Genomic DNA, 20,289 nt, shown 5'->3' with positions numbered 1-20,289 from the left:
TGTCTTGCTTAATGATTGCCACTTAGCAACAGAATTGCTGGTCCTGATTGGCAAAGACTGCCTGTACTCAATTATAAGGGAAAAAGCAGTGATGTTTCCTCACATAATTTCATTTTTTAAACTTTTTTTAAATGTTAACCCCCTCTGGAACTCTTGTAGCAGCTCTTCACACGTAGGTGTTTCTTTTGAAGACAATTGTAATAGTCTTCTATTTCAAGCTGATCATGGTTTAGTTTTATGTCTAAATCCTGACAAACTATGGCCTTGATTGCGGTTACCTTTAAGCTATAGTTTATGAATCTGATTTATTTTAATAAAAGATAGTAAAGAACAGCTATAATGGTAGGATTCAAATATGACACAACACTGCAATCAATGAAGTGGAATAAATAACTTGTAGGTCTTTCATTTCTTGTAGCTCAGGATCATTACAGTATCAATTATTATGTTGTTATGCTAACTCAAAAATTGCTTTAATTATGACTAGTGCTATAAAACGTGGCTAGCATTATGCCAAGACAAAAGGATACATCAAGGCAATGTACTAAGCCAGTCCAAACAATATTTTAAACTACAATCCTGCAGTATGGTTTTCTAAACAATGATACTGTATATCGCTTTATGTATTGTGTAATCCCAGCCCAATGTAAATTATCCTACGAACCATGAATTAGTACAATATGAAAACTAGATTTTGGTGTCCTTGCAGTTTGCTTTATGAAACACTTCATAAAGGCTTACTCTGATGAAAGACTTTTGAATCTGGAACTAGATGTTCAAGGCATGGAGTTACATGAGAACAAGCTCAGAGTATCCCTGTTAAGCCATGTTAAGCCATGTTAAGTGATGTGTAAGCTACCTGGAAGGCTTCTTGGGTGGATTTGTGGGAAGGGCATCCCTTTGCACAGGTGAAAATGTGACTAATTCATATTTCCTTACTTAGAAACATAGAAGACTGACGGCAGAAAAAGACCTTTATGATCCATCTAGTCTGCCCTTATACTATTTTTTGTATTTTATCTTAGGACAGATATATGTTTATCCCAGGCATGTTTAAATTCATTTACTGTGGATTTACCAACCACGTCTGCTGGAAGTTTGTTCCAAGCATCTACTACTCTTTCAGTAAAATAATATTTTCTCATGTTGCTTTTGATCTTTCCCCCAGCTAACTTCAGATTGCGTCCCCTTGTTCTTGTGTTCACTTTCCTATTAAAAACACTTCCCTCCTGAACCTTATTTAACCCTTTGACACATTTAAATGTTTCGATCATGTCCCCCCTTTTCCTTCTGTCCTCCAGACTATACAGATTGAGTTCATTAAGTCTTTCCTGATACGTTTTATGCTTAAGACCTTCCACCATTCTTGTAGCCCGTCTTTGGACCGTTCAATTTTGTCAATATCTTTTTGTAGATGAGGTCTCCAGAACTGAACACAGTATTCCAAATGTGGTCTCACCAGTGCTCTATATAGCGGGATCACAATCTCCCTCTTCCTGCTTGTTATACCTCTAGCTATGCAGCCAAGCATCCTACTTGCTTTTCCTACCGCCCGACCACACTGCTCACCCATTTTGAGACTGTCAGAAATCACTACCCCTAAATCCTTCTCTTCTGAAGTTTTTGCTAACACAGAACTGCCAATTTAGGAGCTAAAGTGGTACCTTGGTTTTCAAACGCTTCTCAGTTCGAACAAATCGGTATTCGACCAGGAAATTCAAGAAACTTTTGCCCTGAAATCCGAACAAATATTTGGAACTCGAACACTCGAGAGAGCTGAAGACAGAAGCCGCCAAGCTACAGAGAGAGAGAGAGAGAGACAGGGACAGTAGCGGGCGAGCGAGAGAGCTGAAGATAGAAGCCACCAAGCTACAGAGAGAGAGAGAGAGAGCCAGGGACAGAAGCGGGCGAGCGAGAGAACTGAAGACGGAAGCTGTCAAGCTACAGAGAGAGAGAGCCAGGGACAGAAGCGGGCGAGCGAGAGAACTGAAGACGGAAGCCAGCAAGCTACAGAGAGAGAGAGAGAGAGAGAGAGAGAGAGAGAGAGATGGGGACAGAAGCAGGCAAGCTAGAGGGAGAGACAACTGAGGAGGGGAGTTTATTTTAAATTGTTTCAGTTCTCAACCAAATCGGTTCTCGACCACACTTCCAGAACAAATTGTGGTCGAGAAGCGAGGTACCACTGTACTTCCCCTCTTTTATTTTTCATTATTTTTCTATGACTGCAAGCACACATCTTAAAACATAAAGCCATAAAGACACACCCTAACACTAATTAATAAGACTATGATAGCGAACTATGGCACCTGTTTCACAGGTAGCACACAGAACCATATCTGCCAGCATACGAGCCATTGCCCTAGCTCCAGCGTGCATGTGCGCGCTGGCCAGTTGATTTTGGTCTCACGTGGAGGATCTGGGAAGGTGTTTTGACCTCCAGCGGGCCTCTGGGGGGCAGTAGAGGCTGTTTTTGTGAAAAACAGGCCTACTGGGCCCACTGGAAGTCGGGGAGCGGGGTGGATCGTGCACTAATGCACAGGGGGCAGGGCATGGGGAGATTGAATTATGGGTATGGACATGAACCGAACCCTGCAGTACCCCACAAAGGAGAGGCTTAGGGATCGACCTCTGTCCTATCAACACCGATTGCAACCGACTATAGAGTGCCTTTCACTCGCAACTCCCCTAGTTGTCGCAGAAGGATACCATGGTCAATGTATCAAAAGCTGCTGAGAGGTCAAGGGACACCAAGATAGAGGAATAACCTCCATCCCGGGCTTGCCAGAGATCATCCATCAGTGTGATCAAAGCAGTTTCTGTGCTGTAGCCAGGCCTGAAACCAGATTGAAATGAGTCTAGATAATCTGCTTCATCCAATGACCGAAGGAGCTGGAGTGCCACCACTTTCTCCACAACCTTTCCACAAAGGGTAATTTGGAGACTGGACAAAAGTTCTTCAACTCAGCTGGACCCAAGGATGGCTTCTTGAGGAGGGGCCTCACAACCGCTTCCTTTAACGGTTGCGGAAAAGACCCCTCACTCGAGGTATTGACCAGGCCTAGAACCAGCCTCGTGTCATTTCCCTGCTGGTCAAGACTAGCCAAAAGGGGCATTGTCCCACACAATAGGACTAAGGCCTGTCATCTCAGCCGGAATTGTCCAGGTCCATTCGAATCTGGGCGACTTTGTCCACCAGAAATTCCTCAGCTCTATCCTGCAAGGGTTCCTCCATTCCCTCCACATTGAGAAGGGAACAGGTCACCCCAAATAGGGCAGCTGGGCACGAATCTGTGAATGCAATGTGCATAAAAATGTGAACATTTTGCTGCCCATATTGCCACTAGGTAAGTCCTAATAAAGGCTCCTAACAATGTTTGGTCAGATTCAGATTTACCGGTTCTCCAGCATCACTCTAGACGTCTCTTCTGACACTTCATCTCCCGGAGTTCCACGGTGAACCAAGGAGCTCTCCTGGATCACTGTCATGGAGAGGTCGCAAAGGCGCAATCCGGTCTAGTGCCCCTGATGAAGTTCTGTTCCAGACAACCACCAAAGACTCAGCCAGATTGTGGGCAAGAGAGGCAGATATTTCCCCAGGTCCATTAGGTTTTTGGGGTGGAACCACTTAATGGGCTCCACCTCCCTGTGATGGAGGATTGGTATCTTAAAGTCCAGCCTCAGCAGGAAATAACCTGACCATGACAAGGGAGAAACATCTATGCCTCTTAATACCAGATCGTGATTCCACTGCCCCGAGAGAAACACTAGGTCGGGCCTGTGTCCTCCCCTATGAGTTGGACCCTGAAGTACCTGGGACAGATCCATGGTTGCCATGGAAGCCCTGAACTCCTGCACTGCATCCGAGGATTCGCTGAGTGACAGTAAATTGAAGTCCCCCCAGAACCATAAGCCCGGGGAACTCCACCGCCAACCGGCTACCGCCTCTAGAAGTGCAAGCAGGACTGTTGCACTGCAGCTAGGAGGCAGATATGTTAACAACAAACCCATCTGAACCTCTGAGTCCAATCTCAAGTCTCTCATCCTCTAGGTCTTCTTTAGTTAAAATCAGCACCTTACACCTGTCAGAAGCCAAAGCAGCTTTTGCAGTGTAGTTGATCTGGCTTGTGTTGGTCAGGAGGCATGTCATTAATGTGTAACTTCCTCTCCACTCTGGCCTTAAGGAGAAAGGATGCTTTGGGACACTCCTTCATTTGCAGTAATTGAAGGTAACCTTCCTAGCTAAAAAGCTGGCCACGTTAGAAGTTTAGTCCAGTTCTAATCTAGCAACAATGCAGGTTTGCCTCAGTTTTGGCCTCCTCTCAGCACTGATAGCCAGTGGTGAGTAGTTCCTTCTTTGGTGGCAGTGGTATAAATTGGTTTGTGTGGGAGAAATAGATGTTGTGCCTTTCTATTGTCCTTTTTATCGATACACATACACAGATGCTTAGAAAGATTGACAAAATATAAGATTTATCTTTCTAAAGAGATCTGATTTTTTTTGGTTTGGGCAATAGAATACCGAATAGGATTAATGGTCCTTGGTTTAAAATACAGTGAAACCTCATGTTAATGGACTAATTAGGTGGAGGGATGTTCCTTATTCCTTTAAACCTTGTAAATTGGAAATTAAAGCATTGTAACAGTGTAAATAATGCAACTGAAGTAATGTAAGCAGTCTGGGAAATGACATCATTACACAGATAGAAAACCATTTTTGAAAACCTTGCTAATAAAATGCAGGGACTTGTTCAGGCAGTCTTTTGGACTCAAACTTGAACAGGTTGAACAAAACAAAAATATTTACATGACATGTAAGAGTAGAATTCTACTGTTGCCGTGTTTGTTGGCTCTCAAAAAATCTTCCTGTTTGGTCAGGCATTCTTTTTTATTGAATGGCTAGGTTTTGATCTAATGCCTTGTTTTATCTGTTGTAGCCCTTTCATGTTTTATTATTTCAAATATGATTTCTTACTGTTTGTAATTCAGACTTGTTTTCAGTCAGCCAGCTGCCTTCAAGGAGAACATTAATATTTAAAAGCTCAGATATACTGTAGGCTTTTAATGATATACATCATTAACAAATAAAATAATTGTATGGTCTTCATTTTTTAAAAAATCTTCTGGCATCTCACTGAATGACATTACTTATTTGTGCAAATTTGCCTGATCTATATAAGGTTCTGGGGATTTCACTTTGTTGTAAATTTGTTTGTATTATTTGTAGGAAAGAGCATCTATAATGCAACAAGTTTGTGAAATGACATAGCATACAGAATAATTGTTTGATCTAAACCAGAGAAAAGTTTTGCTAATGAGGCCAAGCTGGTTTATAAACAGGTTTACGAACAAGTGATACACCCTGGCAGTCATGTGCTTCCATTTATCCCTGATCTCTGGCAAAAATCCAGAACAGCATTGCAGAATCATTACTTCACCTGTATGAAGTATGTGAACTCATTTAATGTTGCCCCAAATAATACAAACCTATTGCGCTCTACTTTTTCCACATGTCATATAAATAAATGGGTATCTACAAGTGAAATTCAAAAAATTAGAGTATCGTGCAAACGTTCATTTATTTAAGTAATGTAACTTAAAAGGTGAAACTTAAAATATGAGATATTCATAACATGCAAGGCAAGATAGTTCAAGCCGTGATTTGTCATAATAGTGAATGTGATTCATAATAGGAATATGATTATAGGGAACAGACAGCTCATGAAAACGACAAATCCACCATCCCAGAAAATTAGAATGTTACATGCGATCAATAAAAAAGGATTGTGCATAGAACAATATCGGACTTCTGAAAAGTATAAGCATGCATATGCATCTAGTTCTTTGTTTGGGCCACTTTTGCAGCAATTCCTGCCCCAATGCAGCATTAGCCTGTGGCACTGCTGTGGTGTTATGGAATACTAGGATGCTTCAATAGTGGCATTCAGTCTTCTGCATTGTTCCGTGTCATAACTCTCATCTTTCTCTTGGCAATGCCCAGGGGTGGGCTACTGCTTGGATGGGGGGGGGGGATGCAGTGGGGTAGCCAAAATGGAGCTCCACCCCAGAGCACCCAATTTGCACTGAAAGATGTTGAAAGAAAATGCAGGACATCCTGCATAAGCCATGCCCACAGTGTGGTAGTAAAAATTCTGGTAGCCCTTCACTTGCAATGTCCCTTAGATTCTTTATGGGATTCAGGTCAGGCGAGTTTGCTGGCCAATCAATGATAGTAATCCCATGGTCATTGAAGCAGGTTTTGGAGCTTCGGGCAGGGTGGGCAGGTGACAAGTCCTGCTGGAAAATTTAAATTATCATCCCTTGGACTTGGCGGGACCCAGGGGAAGAGCCTTCTCTGTGGCGGCCCCAGCCCTCTGGAACTAACTCCCCCCAGAGATTAGAATTGCTCCCACCCTCCTTGCCTTTCGTAAGCTTCTTAAAACCCACCTCTGCCGCCAGGCATGGGGGAATTGAGATACTCTTTCCCCCTAGGCCTTTACAATTTTATGCATGGTATGTCTGTATCTATGTTTGGTTTTACAATAAGGGTTTTTAACTGTTTTAATATTGGATTGTCATATGCTGTTTACTACTGTTGTTAGCCGCCCCGAGTCTACGGAGAGGGGCGGCATACAAATCCAATAAAATAAAATAAAATAAATCCCCATAAAGCTCGTATGCAGGTGGAAGCGTGGAGTGCTCCAAAATCTGGTAGATGGGCTGTGTCGACCCTGAACTTAATGAAGTACGGTGGATGAATACCAGCAGATGACATGGCTCCCCAAATTAACATAGACTGTGGAAATGTTTACATCCCATTTGGAAACCAAGGACCCAGAGTATGGAGGAAGAATGGAGAGGCACACACCCCAAGATGCTTGAGGTCCAGTGTAACATTTACACAGTCCGTGTTGATTTGGGGAGCCATGTCAACTGCTGGTGTTGGTCCACTGTTTTTCTTTAAGTCCAGGGTCAATATAGTCTAATTTTTTTTATTTTCATCTGTATATCTATACATTCATAGCTCATTCTAGTTAGCAATGGGAATTGCAAATAGTATTTTTGGTTTTGAACCCTTAGGAGACATTTCAGACTCCAGAATTAAGTACATTTAATAATTTCTCTTCCAAAAATTAAATAGGTATATAAATGACCCTTTTTTCCCCCTCTGTGTTCTCCAGGTATTGCTCTGAAATGTGAAGTTTGCATCGGTCAAGGTCGTAACTGTTCCGGTCATATAGAAGTATGTCCTCCAGAAGAGGATTTTTGTGGTGTTACTGCATTTGAAAGTGTATTGGGTAAGTAACATCGGAAAGTGGGTTTTCTTTTGTAACCAAAATTATACGTTGATTTCAGTATACTCATATATTTTGTGTGCTCTGCTCTTGAAGATTGATGAATAAACTTTTTTTAAAAAAAGAACTTCCATGAAGAATTGTGTGTGGCTGAATAATTTGGCAGAACAAATACCAATTGCATGTTAGAAAAATAAATCCTATGCATAAAACAATAAAAATTGTGTGAAAATGGAACCATCTTGAAAATTAAAAAAGAGAGGCTATGGATGACCCTTCAAACAGAGGCCAACCACTTGCCATAGGATACAATTCTGCATGAAGAAGGGGTTGGACTCATGGTTTGATGGATCAGAATCAAACTGCAAAAATTTAGCTGGCCAGCAGGAAATAAAACTTAGCCATATTCTCACCATTTGGAGACCATCTTCAGTTTTGCAACTGAATACAGCTCATCTGTTTGGAACCCATATCGCATCTCAGACATTAACACCCTTGAAAATGTCCAAAGATACTTCACCAGAAGAGCCCTTCACTCCTCCACTCGAAATAGAATACCCTATGAGACTAGACTTTCAATCCTGGGCCTAGAAAGTTTAGAACTAAGACGCCTTAAATAAGATCTAAGTATTGCCCACAAGATCATATGCTGCAACGTCCTGCCTGTTGGCGACTACTTCAGCTTCAACCACAACAACACAAGAGCACACAACAGATTTAAACTTAATATTAACCGCTCAAAACTTGACTGTAAAAAATATGACTTCAGTAACCGAGTTGTCGAAGCGTGGAACTCATTACCGGACTCCATAGTGTCATCCCCAAACCCCCAACACTTTACCCTTAGATTATCCATGGCTGACCTATCCAGATTCCTAAGAGGTCAGTAAGGGGCGAGTACAAGTGCACTAGAGTGCCTTCCGTCCCCTGTCCTATTGCTCTCCTATATCTCCTTTACCTTTCCTCTATTCCTATATCTCTTCTTCTGTTCTTTCATTGATATATTCTATTCCTATATCTTCTTTTCTATTATTTCTTAGATATATTTTACTATGAGTATCTCCTCTATAACCTTCATCATGTATTTTACTATGCGTATATTGATATATACCCACTAAAACCCTCATTGTGTATTGGACAAAATAAACAAACAAACAAACAAATAAATAAATAAACCCTGATCTAGTAATCCTACTACATGACCCCTTCCCATTCTGCTGCTATTAAACTACAATAGGACTTCTTGGTGGAGACTTATTTTCTGTTATGTGCTTTGCTTGGGGAGAGTTGGGTAGCCAAGAGGGTAAAGGTTCCCCTATAGCAATGATGGTGAACCTTTGGCATGGGTGCCACCCATATCTGCTGGCACGTGAGCTGTTGGCCTAGCTCAGTTCCAACATGCATGTGTATGTCGGCCAGCTGATTTTTGGATCTTACAAAGGCTCAGGGGGGTTGTTTGTGGTTTCCAAAGTGTCTCTGGGGGATGGGGGAGTGCGTTTTTACTCTCCCACAGCTCCAGGGAAGCCTTTGGAGTCTGTGAAACACAAGCCTACTGGGCCCACCAGAAGTTGGGAAACAAGCTGTTTCCGGCCTCCAGAGGGCCTGTGGGGGTGGGGGGGAGCTGTTTTCACCCTCCACAGGCATTGAATTATGGGTGTGGGAACTCGCACATGCGTGATAGTGCATGTGCACTCTTTTTTGGTACCTGAGAAAAAAAAAGTTTGCCATCACTGCCCTATAGGTTTAATAGTACTTTATTTGTCCACTCATTTCATTTGCTTTAATGATTATTAAATTTATATGCCGCGTGAATTGCTGCAATTTTGCATGCTTCAGTTATTCTGCAATTTGTTTATTAGTAAACATATCTGGAAGGTAAAGAATAGCAATAGAAATTATTTATAATAGTATTTTTTTTACATTTGTTGGTTTATTAAACAAATTTATATAGCCACCCATTTCACACACACACACACTGACTCTGGGCAGTGGGCAGAAAACAATATTAAAAATCTACAGCTAAAAATTCACAAATTTAAACCCCTACCCCATATCCCACCTCACCACCCACTTGATTGGCTCCAGATGAGATTCCGAAGCTTCCTGACAAAACTGTCAGAAAAGCAGGGTAGGAGCCAATCTTATCTCTGGGGAAATGATATTCCAAAATGAAGAGCCCTACAGAAAAGGTCCTTTTCCTGGGTCCTACTAGGCTTCTCTAAGTATGCCCATATCACTCCAACACTCCGCAGTCTGCATTGGTTGCCGATCAGTTTCCGGTCACAATTCAAAGTGTTGGTTATGACCTATAAAGCCCTTCATGGCACCGGACCAGAATACCTTCGGGACCGCCTTCTGCCGCACGAATCCCAGCGACCAGTTTGGTCCCACAGAGTGGTTCTTCTCCGGGTCCCGTCGACTAAACAATATTGTCTGGCGGGACCCAGGGGAAGAGCCTTCTCTGTGGTGGCTCCGACCCTCTGGAACCAGCTCCCCCTTGAGATTAGGATTGCCCCCACCCTCCTTGCCTTTCGCAAACTCCTTAAAACCCACCTCTGCCGTCAGGCATGGGGGAACTGAAACATCTCCCCCTTGCCCATGTTGTTTTGGTGTTAGATTGATTGTGTGCTTGTTTTTTAATATTTTGGGGTTGTTTTTTATGAATTTTTTTAGCTTAAAATTGTAATTGGATTGGTGGGTATTGGATTTGTTATTATGTATTGTTTTTACTTTGTTGTGAGCCGCCCCGAGTTTGCGGAGAGGGGCGGCATATAAATCCAATAAATCTAATCTAATCTAATCTATACTTTCTTAATAGTTGGGATCTACAATATATCCTGCCTTCCTATTCTGGTGGGCCATGTAGATGTAGTTGGGGAGAGGCAGTCCATTAAATTCCTTGACATGAAGTTTAAATTGATGACGCAGTCCAGCAGTGAGAATGTGGTGTGGGAACTCAAATAGGAGGCCCTTTAATACATCTACCTAACACTAGAGGAGACTATATGTAGCCTTAAACATATCCCGCTCATATATTGAATCCCCTTTTATGTATGCAATTAGCCGCAAGCATTTGCAAAAGGGCTGAAGTTTGTGGCAACAATGCCACAATATTGCTTTTAATGAAAGTAGCAGGTTTCGGGAGAAGCTCATGCCAACAGAACAGAACAGCACAACAGAGTTGGAAGGGACCTTGGAGGTCTTCTAATCCAACTTTAGTTCTCCAAGAAAAAATTGCAGAGGAGAAGGAATAGCTAAGAATATAAGGGCTACTTATAAAACACACATTTCAAACTTGGGATGGCTGTAGTGACCAAGCTTTGCCAACGGCTGCATCTCTGCCTGTATGGCCAGTAGCAAATAGGCTACCGGTGTTATGAAATTATGGTGCAATGATTAATGAGTGGTGGAAATTCTATTCCCAAATTATGACCACTAAATAGTTAATCGTTATATGATGCAGCAGTCACCAGTAAAGATCTTTCCTGGTTAGTGATTTTCAAGGTCAAACATGTTATCCGAATAGGATGCTACTCTTTGTATTCACTGTAATTTTAAATAGGCTTTATTTATTTATTTATTTATTATTTAGATTTGTGTGCCGCCCCTCTCCGCAGACTCGGGGCAGCTCACAACAGAATAAAAACAATTTATAACAAATCCAAATATAACTTAAGATATTTTTAAAAAACCGGTTTGATTAAAAAAAACCCATTTACTAAACAAACATACATACAAACATACCATGCATAAATTGTATAAGCCCAGGGGAGATGTCTCAGTTCCCCCAGGCCTGACGACAAAGGTGGGTTTTAAGGATCTTACGAAAGGCAAGGAGAGTAATGGCAGTTCTAATCTCTGGGGGGAGTTGGTTCCAGAGAGTCGGGGCCACCACAGAGAAGGCTCTTCCCCTGGGGCCCGCCAACCGACATTGTTTAGTTGACAGGACCCAGAGAAGGCCCACTCTGTGGGACCTAATCGGTCACTGGGATTCGTGCGGCAGAAGGCGGTCTCGGAGATATTCTGGTCCAGTGCCATGAAGGGCTTTGCTGCTTTTAGTGTCGCATATTCTCATTATCTGCTATTATCTGCTCCTCATTATTTAAATTGAGAAAATAAATGTCAATTTATTTTTCCTCCCTGCAGGAGAACTTCAGGCTCAGGGGGTTATTAAAAGCTGTGTTCCATCAAGTGTCTGTGAAGGTGGTTCTGCTCACATTAATCTGGGTAAAAAAGGAAGATCAAGGACAAGTGTTTTTTGCTGTAATGACGATGCCTGCAATACAAATTTTCCAGTCAAATGTAGGTATCTATCTTGAGCTTTACTCCCTTGTGCTTTTGTACAAATGATTTAAGTTAAGGAGCATTTATTAAAAGCAGAGGAACCAAGCAAAGATCAGGCTAAAAAAAGAGTAAATAAAACCAGATAGCCAGATAAGAAGGAAGAAGTCAGCAGTGAAGGTTTAGACCTCCCACTCACTACAAGGAATGACCCTGGTTCAAAATTTAAAATAAAATTTAAAAATAAATTGGGGAAATACATCATTTCCATATTATTTATTTTAAGCCCAAGTCCTGGCACATGCTGTTGACTTCTACCTATAAACTTAAACTTAATTGTACACTTTTGGAAGGATCATTGCACAATCTTAAATCTATACATAATCTAAAAAGTGAACTTGTTGCTCTCAAGATGCCACGTCTTTCCATTTCCAAAATATCGTATGGAGCAGAGGAATGAGATGTAAAATATTTTAATCTGGAAATGGCTATTCCAACCTGTTTGGAAGAGTTGTGACAACGTTGTTCTGAATTGGAAACACATCTTGAGGTCTGCTGCCTTTCTGGCAAAGTTGGGACAAGGAAGAGGTATATTGACATGACAGTGAAGAGAGAGGAAAGAGAGGGAAGAATTCCAAGGCCATGAAATTTTTCAGAAAATGCACTTCTTTTTAACGATCATAGATAGCATAAAAAGGGGCATACATAAGTACACTAGAGTGCCTTCCGTCCCCTGTCCTATAGCCTCTCTGATATCTCATATATCTTCTCTTCTATCCCTGTATAGAATAGAATAGAATAGAATAGAATTTTATTGGCCAAGTGTGATTGGACACACAACGAATTTGTCTTGGTGCAGATGCTCTCAGCGTACATAAAAGAAAAAGATACATTTGTCAAGAATCATGTGGTACAACACTTAATGATTGTCATAGGGGTCAAACAAGGAATGAAGAAACAATCAATATTAATAAAAATCTTAGGATACAAGCAACAAGTTACAGTCATACAGTCCTAAGTGGGAGGAAAAGGATAGGAATGATGAGCAAAACTAGTAGAATAGAAGTGCAGATTTAGTAAAAAGTCTGACAGTGTTGAGGGAATTACTTTGTTTAGTAGAGTGATGGCGTTCGGGGAAAAACTGTTCTTGTGTCTAGTTGTCTTGGTGTACAGTGCTCTGTAGCGACATTTTGAGGGTGGGAGTTGAAACAGTTTATGTCCAGGATGCGAGGGGTCAGTAAATATTTTCCCCGTCCTCTTTTTGACTCGTGCAATATCTCTTCTGCTATTCTCTCATAGATATATTTTATTCCTATATTTTCTCTTCTCTTATTTCTTTAATACATTTTACACGAGTATATCCTCTATAACCTTCATTGTGTATTATTGTGTATTGGACAAAATAAATAAATAAAATAAATTAAATTAAAAGGACATTGAAAATGATTCACTAGATATATATAACAATCTATAAATGGGTAATTCACCTTGTGCACATTTATAACAATTCAGTCTAAAATGAAATAGCCTAAAGTTATCAATAAAAGCAGTCAAACAAATCCTTTATAAGAAGCATTCTTTCATTCACTGGGCTCACTTCTTAGGGACAAGAAAATTGCTACAATAAACATAAGAATTATGATTGATGAGGAACATGAATCTTAAAATGCTTAGTTATGTTTACTTCCATTGTGAATGGGGGCAAAAGATCTTGCTAAAGATAGAATAAAGGTACAAAATTGTTTAATCTTCTGTAATATCCAATCAACTAAATAATTGAAACAATTCATCTTGAGCTCAAAACAAGGAATTCCCCCTCCCCAAATATTTAACCCATGATGTCATTTTCTTATTTAATTATGCTGCTTGATATAGTTTCTACAATTTTTCTATTTATTCAGTGCCAGAACTAGATACCAACGTCAATGGTCTTCGATGCCCAGCCTGCTACGCTTCATTTCCTGATTCTTGTAAAGATGACATTGTTGATTGTGTTGGATACGAGACTCAGTGCATTGATTTGGCTGGATACATACATTTTGGTAATTTATTCAGCATTTCATATGGGTTCTTATGGGGTTTGACAGCAGGCTGCATCTTAGAAACATCTATTTCTTTTAAATAAAATGTATACAGTATGGAGAAGCTTATATAAGACATGGGAGATTAGAAAATAATAATTGTTGTGTCTAATGAAATGTATCCAAATATTTATCCTATGACAATTTTATGCAAAAAAGTTTCAAGTAATGAAAGAGTTTACTGAATTTCACTAAGTTTCCTCCTAGCATCTTGGCTATGTCAGTTAGCCATTAGGGCTAATAGTATTAATAGTCACCAAGAGATTTTGTTATAGTTCAGTGGTTCTCAACCTTTCTAATACCCATTTATTTATCTATCTATCTATCTATCTATCTATCTATCTATCTATCTATCTATCTATCCTATCTATCTATCTATCTATCTATCAGATTTGTATGCCGCCCCTCTCCGTAGATTCGGGGCGGCTAACAGCAATAATAATACAATGTAAACAAATCTAATATTTAAGTTAATTTTATAAACCCCAATTTAAGAAACCAATCATACATACTGACATACCATGCATAAATTTTATAAGCCTAGGGGGAAGGGAAAGTCTCAATTCCCCCATGCCTGACGACAGAGGTGGGTTTTAAGGAGCTTACGAAAGGCAAGGAGGGTGGGGACAACTCTGATATCTGGGGGGAGTTAGTTCCAAAGGGTCGGGGCCATCACAGAGAATACAGTTCTTCATGTTGTGGTGACCCCCAGTCATAAGTCTAGTGCCAATTCTCCCAACAGAGCTTTAAGCTGATTGGCAGGAAGGACACTCCCACTGTAAACGCCTGATTGGTCGGATTGTAAAAATACGTTCCAAGGCGCCAGAATAGAAGCTTTAGTTCCTAACACCATGGGGAAATAGTCTTTTTCCATGGTCTTAGGCGACCCCTGTGAAATGGTCATTTGACCCCCAAAGGGGTCCCGACCCCCAGGTTGAGAACCACTGTTATAGTTCCTTTGTCTCTCTCTTCATGCAGAACATCTATCAGAGCAATGAGGCTGTCTCTGAGCAAATTCCATGTGTCAATCCAGATTGGTGATTATCTAGATGGGGGATGTCAAACTTGGGCGACATGTGCTGGCCATGTCCACTCCCAGTTTAGTGAACAGGGAAATCACAATACGTCAAGTGACAACATGCCTTGAGTTTGACACATCTAGATAATCAATTTCCAGTAAGAATTCTGAGGTTGCAGTACCATTTAAATATATTAAAGGGTTAAATAAGGTCCAGGAGGGAAGTGTTTTTAATAGGAAAGTGAACACAAGAACAAGGGGTCACAATCTGAAGTTAGTTGGGGGAAAGATCAAAAGCAACATGAGAAAATATTATTTTACTGAAAGAGTAGTAGATCCTTGGAACAAACTTCCAGCAGACATGGTAGATAAATCCACAGTAACTGAATTTAAACATGCCTGGGATAAACATATATCCATCCTAAGATAAAATACAGAAAATAGTATAAGGGCAGACTAGATGGACCATGAGGTCTTTTTCTGCCGTCAGACTTCTATGTTTCTATGTTTCTATTGCCTTGACTATTCATGGGATCATAAGTATCAGCCAACCTTTGTTAAAGTCATCAGATGCAGAGAAACTGGGAACTCTGTCTGTCATGGTGTTAATCTCAGGAATCATTTGGCAGGATGTAGTCCTAGAAGGTTCTTATATATCAAGCCAAGGACAGGTCCAACAAGAAAATAATGGCATGGTCTAATTCAGACACTGTCAATTTGCTTGAAAGATTAGTAGTAAAACTTGTTTGGAGACATAATTAGAAATGCATGAAACACGTTGGATGTTTTTAAAGTATATTGCCAAAAGGAACATGAATTCCAACATGAATCTAGGAAAGTCAGACGTGAAGAACCATATCAGCAGTTAATGACATTGTGCAGGCATCTAAAATCTTAATCTGGAATGCAGTCTTTTAGCCAGTGTTTCTCAACTGTGTGCATGAACTTCAATTCCCAGAATTCCCTGGCCAGTTGGGAGTTGAAGGGAATTCTGGGAGTTGAAGTCCATACTTCAAGTTTCCAAGGTTGAGGAACACTGCTTTAAGCTATTTACCTGGTATTTAGAATCTAAACTATGACCTTTGCAAAATACCCATAGGAACACAGCAGGCAGAAATGAAAGTTATGCTCATTCAGAGATACAGATGCATTCAGATTATGTGCAATATGTATGTTGTTGGGCAGGGAGGTACATGGCTTTTTCTTGTATTAAAATCCAATAACATGAGCAATGGAATGTTGCCAGTCAAATGCCATCAGTAAAATAGATGAGAAAGCTTTCAGCAAGTATGGAATGTACATTTATAAAGAAGAGGTCTTAAGTCTTTAAATAATTGGGGCATTTCTTTCTAGTGCAACATTTGTAAAGTATTTTTAAAGTATCTTTGAATCTTCTCAATTTCTCAATTTTTCAGATAGATACTTGGCAGCGCTTAGCTAACTTTGGCTTGTCTTCACAAGATGAGCAAGATCACACATGGATAGTACCTAAATTAGATGCCTTCAGAATACCCCAGGGTTATAAAAGATATGGGACAGGGATCAAAACAATCTCAGGAGGCTATGGCAAAAGGCTTCCACGATGCTGCCAGGGAAACAACATAAGACATTCCCCTGAAGTCAAACTTAAAAAAACCTTTGCTTTGGACATGTTGCAGTAGATGAAACTTTCATGTCAGGGCTGTATTTAAAATGTAGAGCAAGGAATCAATTTTTTAGAGTAGCTAAGTGTGGAAGTTGGCATGATGGATTAGAATGATGAGACCCTAATTGGTATCTCTATTTAGTCTTAAAGTTCAGTAGCTTAACCAAAGATCATGTACAGCTCAAATTAACCTGGAAAAATAAGATAGGAAATAGGAGAATATTAATTCTATCTTAAGACACTGGGAAAAACAAATTGCCCAGCTTGTGTTTGAGCTCTCCTGACCTGACACTTTAAGCCAGTGATGATGAACCTTTATTGGCTTGGGTTGCCAAAAGAGTTTGTATGCGCGCTAGTGTGCGAATATGTACCCACACCCATGCCTTTCTCCCCCAACATGCACACAATCCCAGCACTGCCCCCATGTATGTGCAAACCTCCCACCACGCACAGGTCTCACTGAAGACTCTGAACTCCTGGAGCCTGGAGATGGTGAAAAATGGGCCAAACGGAAATTTGGCAGCCTGGAGAGAGCGAAAATGGCCAAAAAAGAAGGCCGAAAATCAGCTGGCCAGCACATACATGCGCGCTGGAACTGACATAGGGCAATACCTCCCGTGCCCTCAGTTATGGCTCTGAGTGCCACCTGTGGCACATGTGCCATAGATTCGCCATCACTACTCTAAGCAATGTCAAGACTCTTTAAACAATGTCAAGTCTAAGTGATGCCAGTTCTGAAGGATTGGCAGACCTGATCTCGGAACCATTGAACCATATTTTTCAAAGATCCTGAAGCAATGGGGAACTACAAGATGAGTGGAAAAGGCCTGATGTAATTTCCATTTTCAAAAAAAGGGGGTGGGGAATCAGTCTACCAGCCTGATATCAATACCTGAGAAGATTCTGGGAAAAGATAACCAAGCAACAAATTTGCGAACACCTAGAGGCAAACAAAGTCACAAGGAGAAGCCGATATGGGTTTGCCAAAAACAGATTATGCCAGACAAATCTTATTGCATTCTTTGACAATGTGACAAAATTAATGGAACAATGAAATACTGTGGATATAATTTACTTGGACTTCAGTAAATTTGATAAAGTACTACTTTCAACCTATTACATGAAAAGGTAGAAAAATATGGGTAAGACAGCATCATCACCAGATGTATTCGTAACTGACTGACCAACCACATGTACTGTATCTATAGGGAACTGTATCTATAGGGAGGGAAGAATGCAGTGGTGGAGGGCAGAATGCAGTGGGGTACACAAGGCTCTGTCTTAGGCCCAGTACTCTTCAATATTTTCATCAATGATTTAGATGAAGGGATATCCCTGCCATTAAATTGGCAGGGATAGCCAACACTCCAGAAGATAGGCTCAAGATACAGAAGCATCTTAGCAGACTTGAATAGGGGACCCTATCTAACAAAATGAAATTCAATGGTGAGAAAAGTAAGATTCTACACTTTTGACAAGAAAAATAAAATGCACAGGTACAGAATATGTGATACCTGCTCAATAGTATGTAGTACCTATGAGAGGGATCTTGGAGTCCTAATATATAATTACTTAATTATTACTTAAATATGAAGTAGCAGAGTGTTGCAGCTGTCAAAAGCACAGTCCTATTTCCTGGCAGTTAGAAATTTCCTGAAAGGGAGCAATTAACCAATGGAATGGCTTTTGCCTCCAGACGTTGTAGTTGCTCCAACACTGGAGGTTTTAAAGAAGAAGTTGGATAACAAAGTCTAAACTGGTATAGTTTCCTGCTTGAGCAAGGGGTTGGACTTGAGCAAGGGGTTGGACTAGAGAACCTTCAAGGTCCCTTCCAATTCTGTTGTTCTGTTAAACATCCTTCTGATGATCTTATTTTCCATAGCACTTCAGATCAATATTTGCCCAGGTTCGCCTAGTGCACTAGTTGCGGCCCTATTTGGACCGGGAGTCATTGCTCACAGTCACTCATGCCCTCATCACCTCGAGCCTCGACTACTGTAACGCTCTCTACATGGGGCTACCTTTGAAAAATGTTCGGAAACTTCAGATCGTGCAGAATGCAGCTGCAAGAGCAATCATGGGCTTTTCCAAATATGCCCATGTTACTCCAACACTCCGCAGTCTGCACTGGTTGTCGATCAGTTTCCGGTCACAATTCAAAGTGTTGGTTATTACCTATAAAGCCCTTCATGGCACCGGACCAGGATACCTGCGAGACCGCCTTCTGCCACACGAATCCCAGCGACCGGTCAGGTCCCACAGAGTTGGCCTTCTCTGGGTCCCGTTGACTAAAAAATGTAGTCTGGCGGGACCTAGGGGAAGAGCCTTCTCTGTGGTGGCTCCGACCCTCTGGAATCAGCTCCCTCCAGAGATTAGAACTGCTCCTACCCTCCTTGCCTTTCGTAAACTCCTCAAAACCCACCTCTGTCGTCAAGCGTGGGGGAACTGAGACATCTCCCCCTGCCTATGTAGTTTTAGTGCATGATATGACTATATGTATGTTTTTTATATTGGGGTTCCTTGTTTTTAGATTTTTAAAAAATGTACAATTGCTATTTTAGATTTTAAATTATTAGATTTGTCAATGCATATTGTTTTTTGTCACTGTTGTGAGCCGCCCCGAGTCTACGGAGAGGGGCGGCATACAAATCTAATAAATAATAATTAGATGTGGAAGAAAACCTATTTTTCTGCAAATATTCTAGACAGTCTTGTTATTTACTGTAAAATATGTCAGTGCTCATCATAAGAGGTCCAAAATCTTGAGAGCAAAAAAGTTTCTCCCCCTTTTTTTTAACTCTATAGGCAAATGGCTGGCAAGTTTCCAAGTAGGTTTTAAGCCCACTACACCACCCAGCTAATGTATAGGAAATATTCTGAGTTTATAGAAGCAAAATGAATTAGCTGAGGCAATACGGTTCATACTGGGTGTTGATCTGTTGTCTGTGAAACATTTTGTGTTATTGCCCTCCTTTATTACACTGCTTTCTGTTTATTAGGTCAGTGTTTCCCAACTTTGGCAACTTGAAGATATCTGGACTTCAACTCCCAGAATTCCCCAGCCAGCATCCGCTGGCTGTGGAATTCTGGAAGTTGAAGTCCAAATATCTTCCAGTTGCCAAGGTTGGGAAACACTGTATTAGGTTACACAGGATTTGACTGCTGACTGTCTTTAATTTAAAGGATATGAATCATTCTCTCAAAATATAAATTATAAATGCAGCAACTTGGTTCCATGGGAGGAAAGTCATCTGGGAGAAGTGCGGGTAGACTACAGTGTTTCTTTGGTCTTGAAGAAATGGATTGATGTGTATCTGTTGCCCCCTTGAGTTTAACATGCCTTTTGTAATATTCTCCCTTTCTAAACACCAGAAGAAAAATCTACAAAAGTTGCCATGAAGGGCTGCACTACCCATGCTGTCTGTGATGCTACCATCGGAGGTGCGACAACATTTAGCCAGGCCAGTTCAACAATCACCAGCCTTGAATGTATGCCAGCCACTAGCACAGCCTGCAGCATTCCTGGACCAACGAGACTCTTCTTTTTAGTTATGATGGGCTTCCTGAGGCTGCAGCTCTGATCCTAATGAACCAACGTGTTTATGAGCAAACAAAGCAAATGCTAAACCAAAGATGTTAATTTCTGGTATCACTAATGGAAAAATTCTGGAAGAGCTGAGCATCAGCTATTTGATGCATTAAGGCCTAATCCATTATAATGCTGGTTGTTTACCGTTTATAGCATCTGTTAAGGAAAGTGGTTAGTTAACCACAGGTTCTGATTTGAATTGTTATCCTGATCATAGCAGTTGGTGTAATACTGACATATTGATGTGTTGGTCAAATTCTGAACTCGTTCATCTCTTGGAGTCATATTTGATAAATATTTGATATTTAATTTGACACACACACGCCAATGTCCGTACTGTTCCCACCCTATTGGCTTTCTGTAAGGTCACGAAGACCTGGCTT

General features: G+C 40.8%; 1 protein-coding gene across 1 annotated transcript; it reads left to right on the top strand.

Moving 5' to 3' along the window:
- The first annotated feature begins 4,289 nt into the window (after positions 1–4,289).
- On the top strand, positions 4,290–19,898 carry LOC139168950 (phospholipase A2 inhibitor and Ly6/PLAUR domain-containing protein-like). Its single transcript, XM_070754729.1, has 5 exons — positions 4,290–4,338; positions 7,179–7,295; positions 11,439–11,594; positions 13,475–13,615; positions 19,690–19,898. Exons 1-5 carry the CDS (start codon positions 4,290–4,292, stop codon positions 19,896–19,898), a joined length of 672 nt encoding a protein of 223 aa, XP_070610830.1.
- Positions 19,899–20,289: the final 391 nt, after the last annotated feature.

Source organism: Erythrolamprus reginae, chromosome 6 (genome assembly GCF_031021105.1).
Source record: "Erythrolamprus reginae isolate rEryReg1 chromosome 6, rEryReg1.hap1, whole genome shotgun sequence".
NCBI classification, from domain to species: Eukaryota; Metazoa; Chordata; class Lepidosauria; order Squamata; family Dipsadidae; genus Erythrolamprus; species Erythrolamprus reginae.
Note: the sequence above shows the minus strand (reverse complement) of the source record. Positions and strands in the feature narration are given on the sequence as shown.

What these genes read in the sequence shown, in the direction of transcription:
- LOC139168950 (XM_070754729.1), top strand. Translation starts at nt 4,290, where the DNA reads ATGCAGGTTTGCCTCAGTTTTGGCCTCCTCTCAGCACTGATAGCCAGT. An exon ending in TGCATTTGAAAGTGTATTGG is followed by an intron (nt 7,296 to 11,438) that starts GTAAGTAACATC and finishes TCCTCCCTGCAG; the next exon opens with GAGAACTTCAGGCTCAGGGG. An exon ending in TACAAATTTTCCAGTCAAAT is followed by an intron (nt 11,595 to 13,474) that starts GTAGGTATCTAT and finishes CTATTTATTCAG; the next exon opens with TGCCAGAACTAGATACCAAC.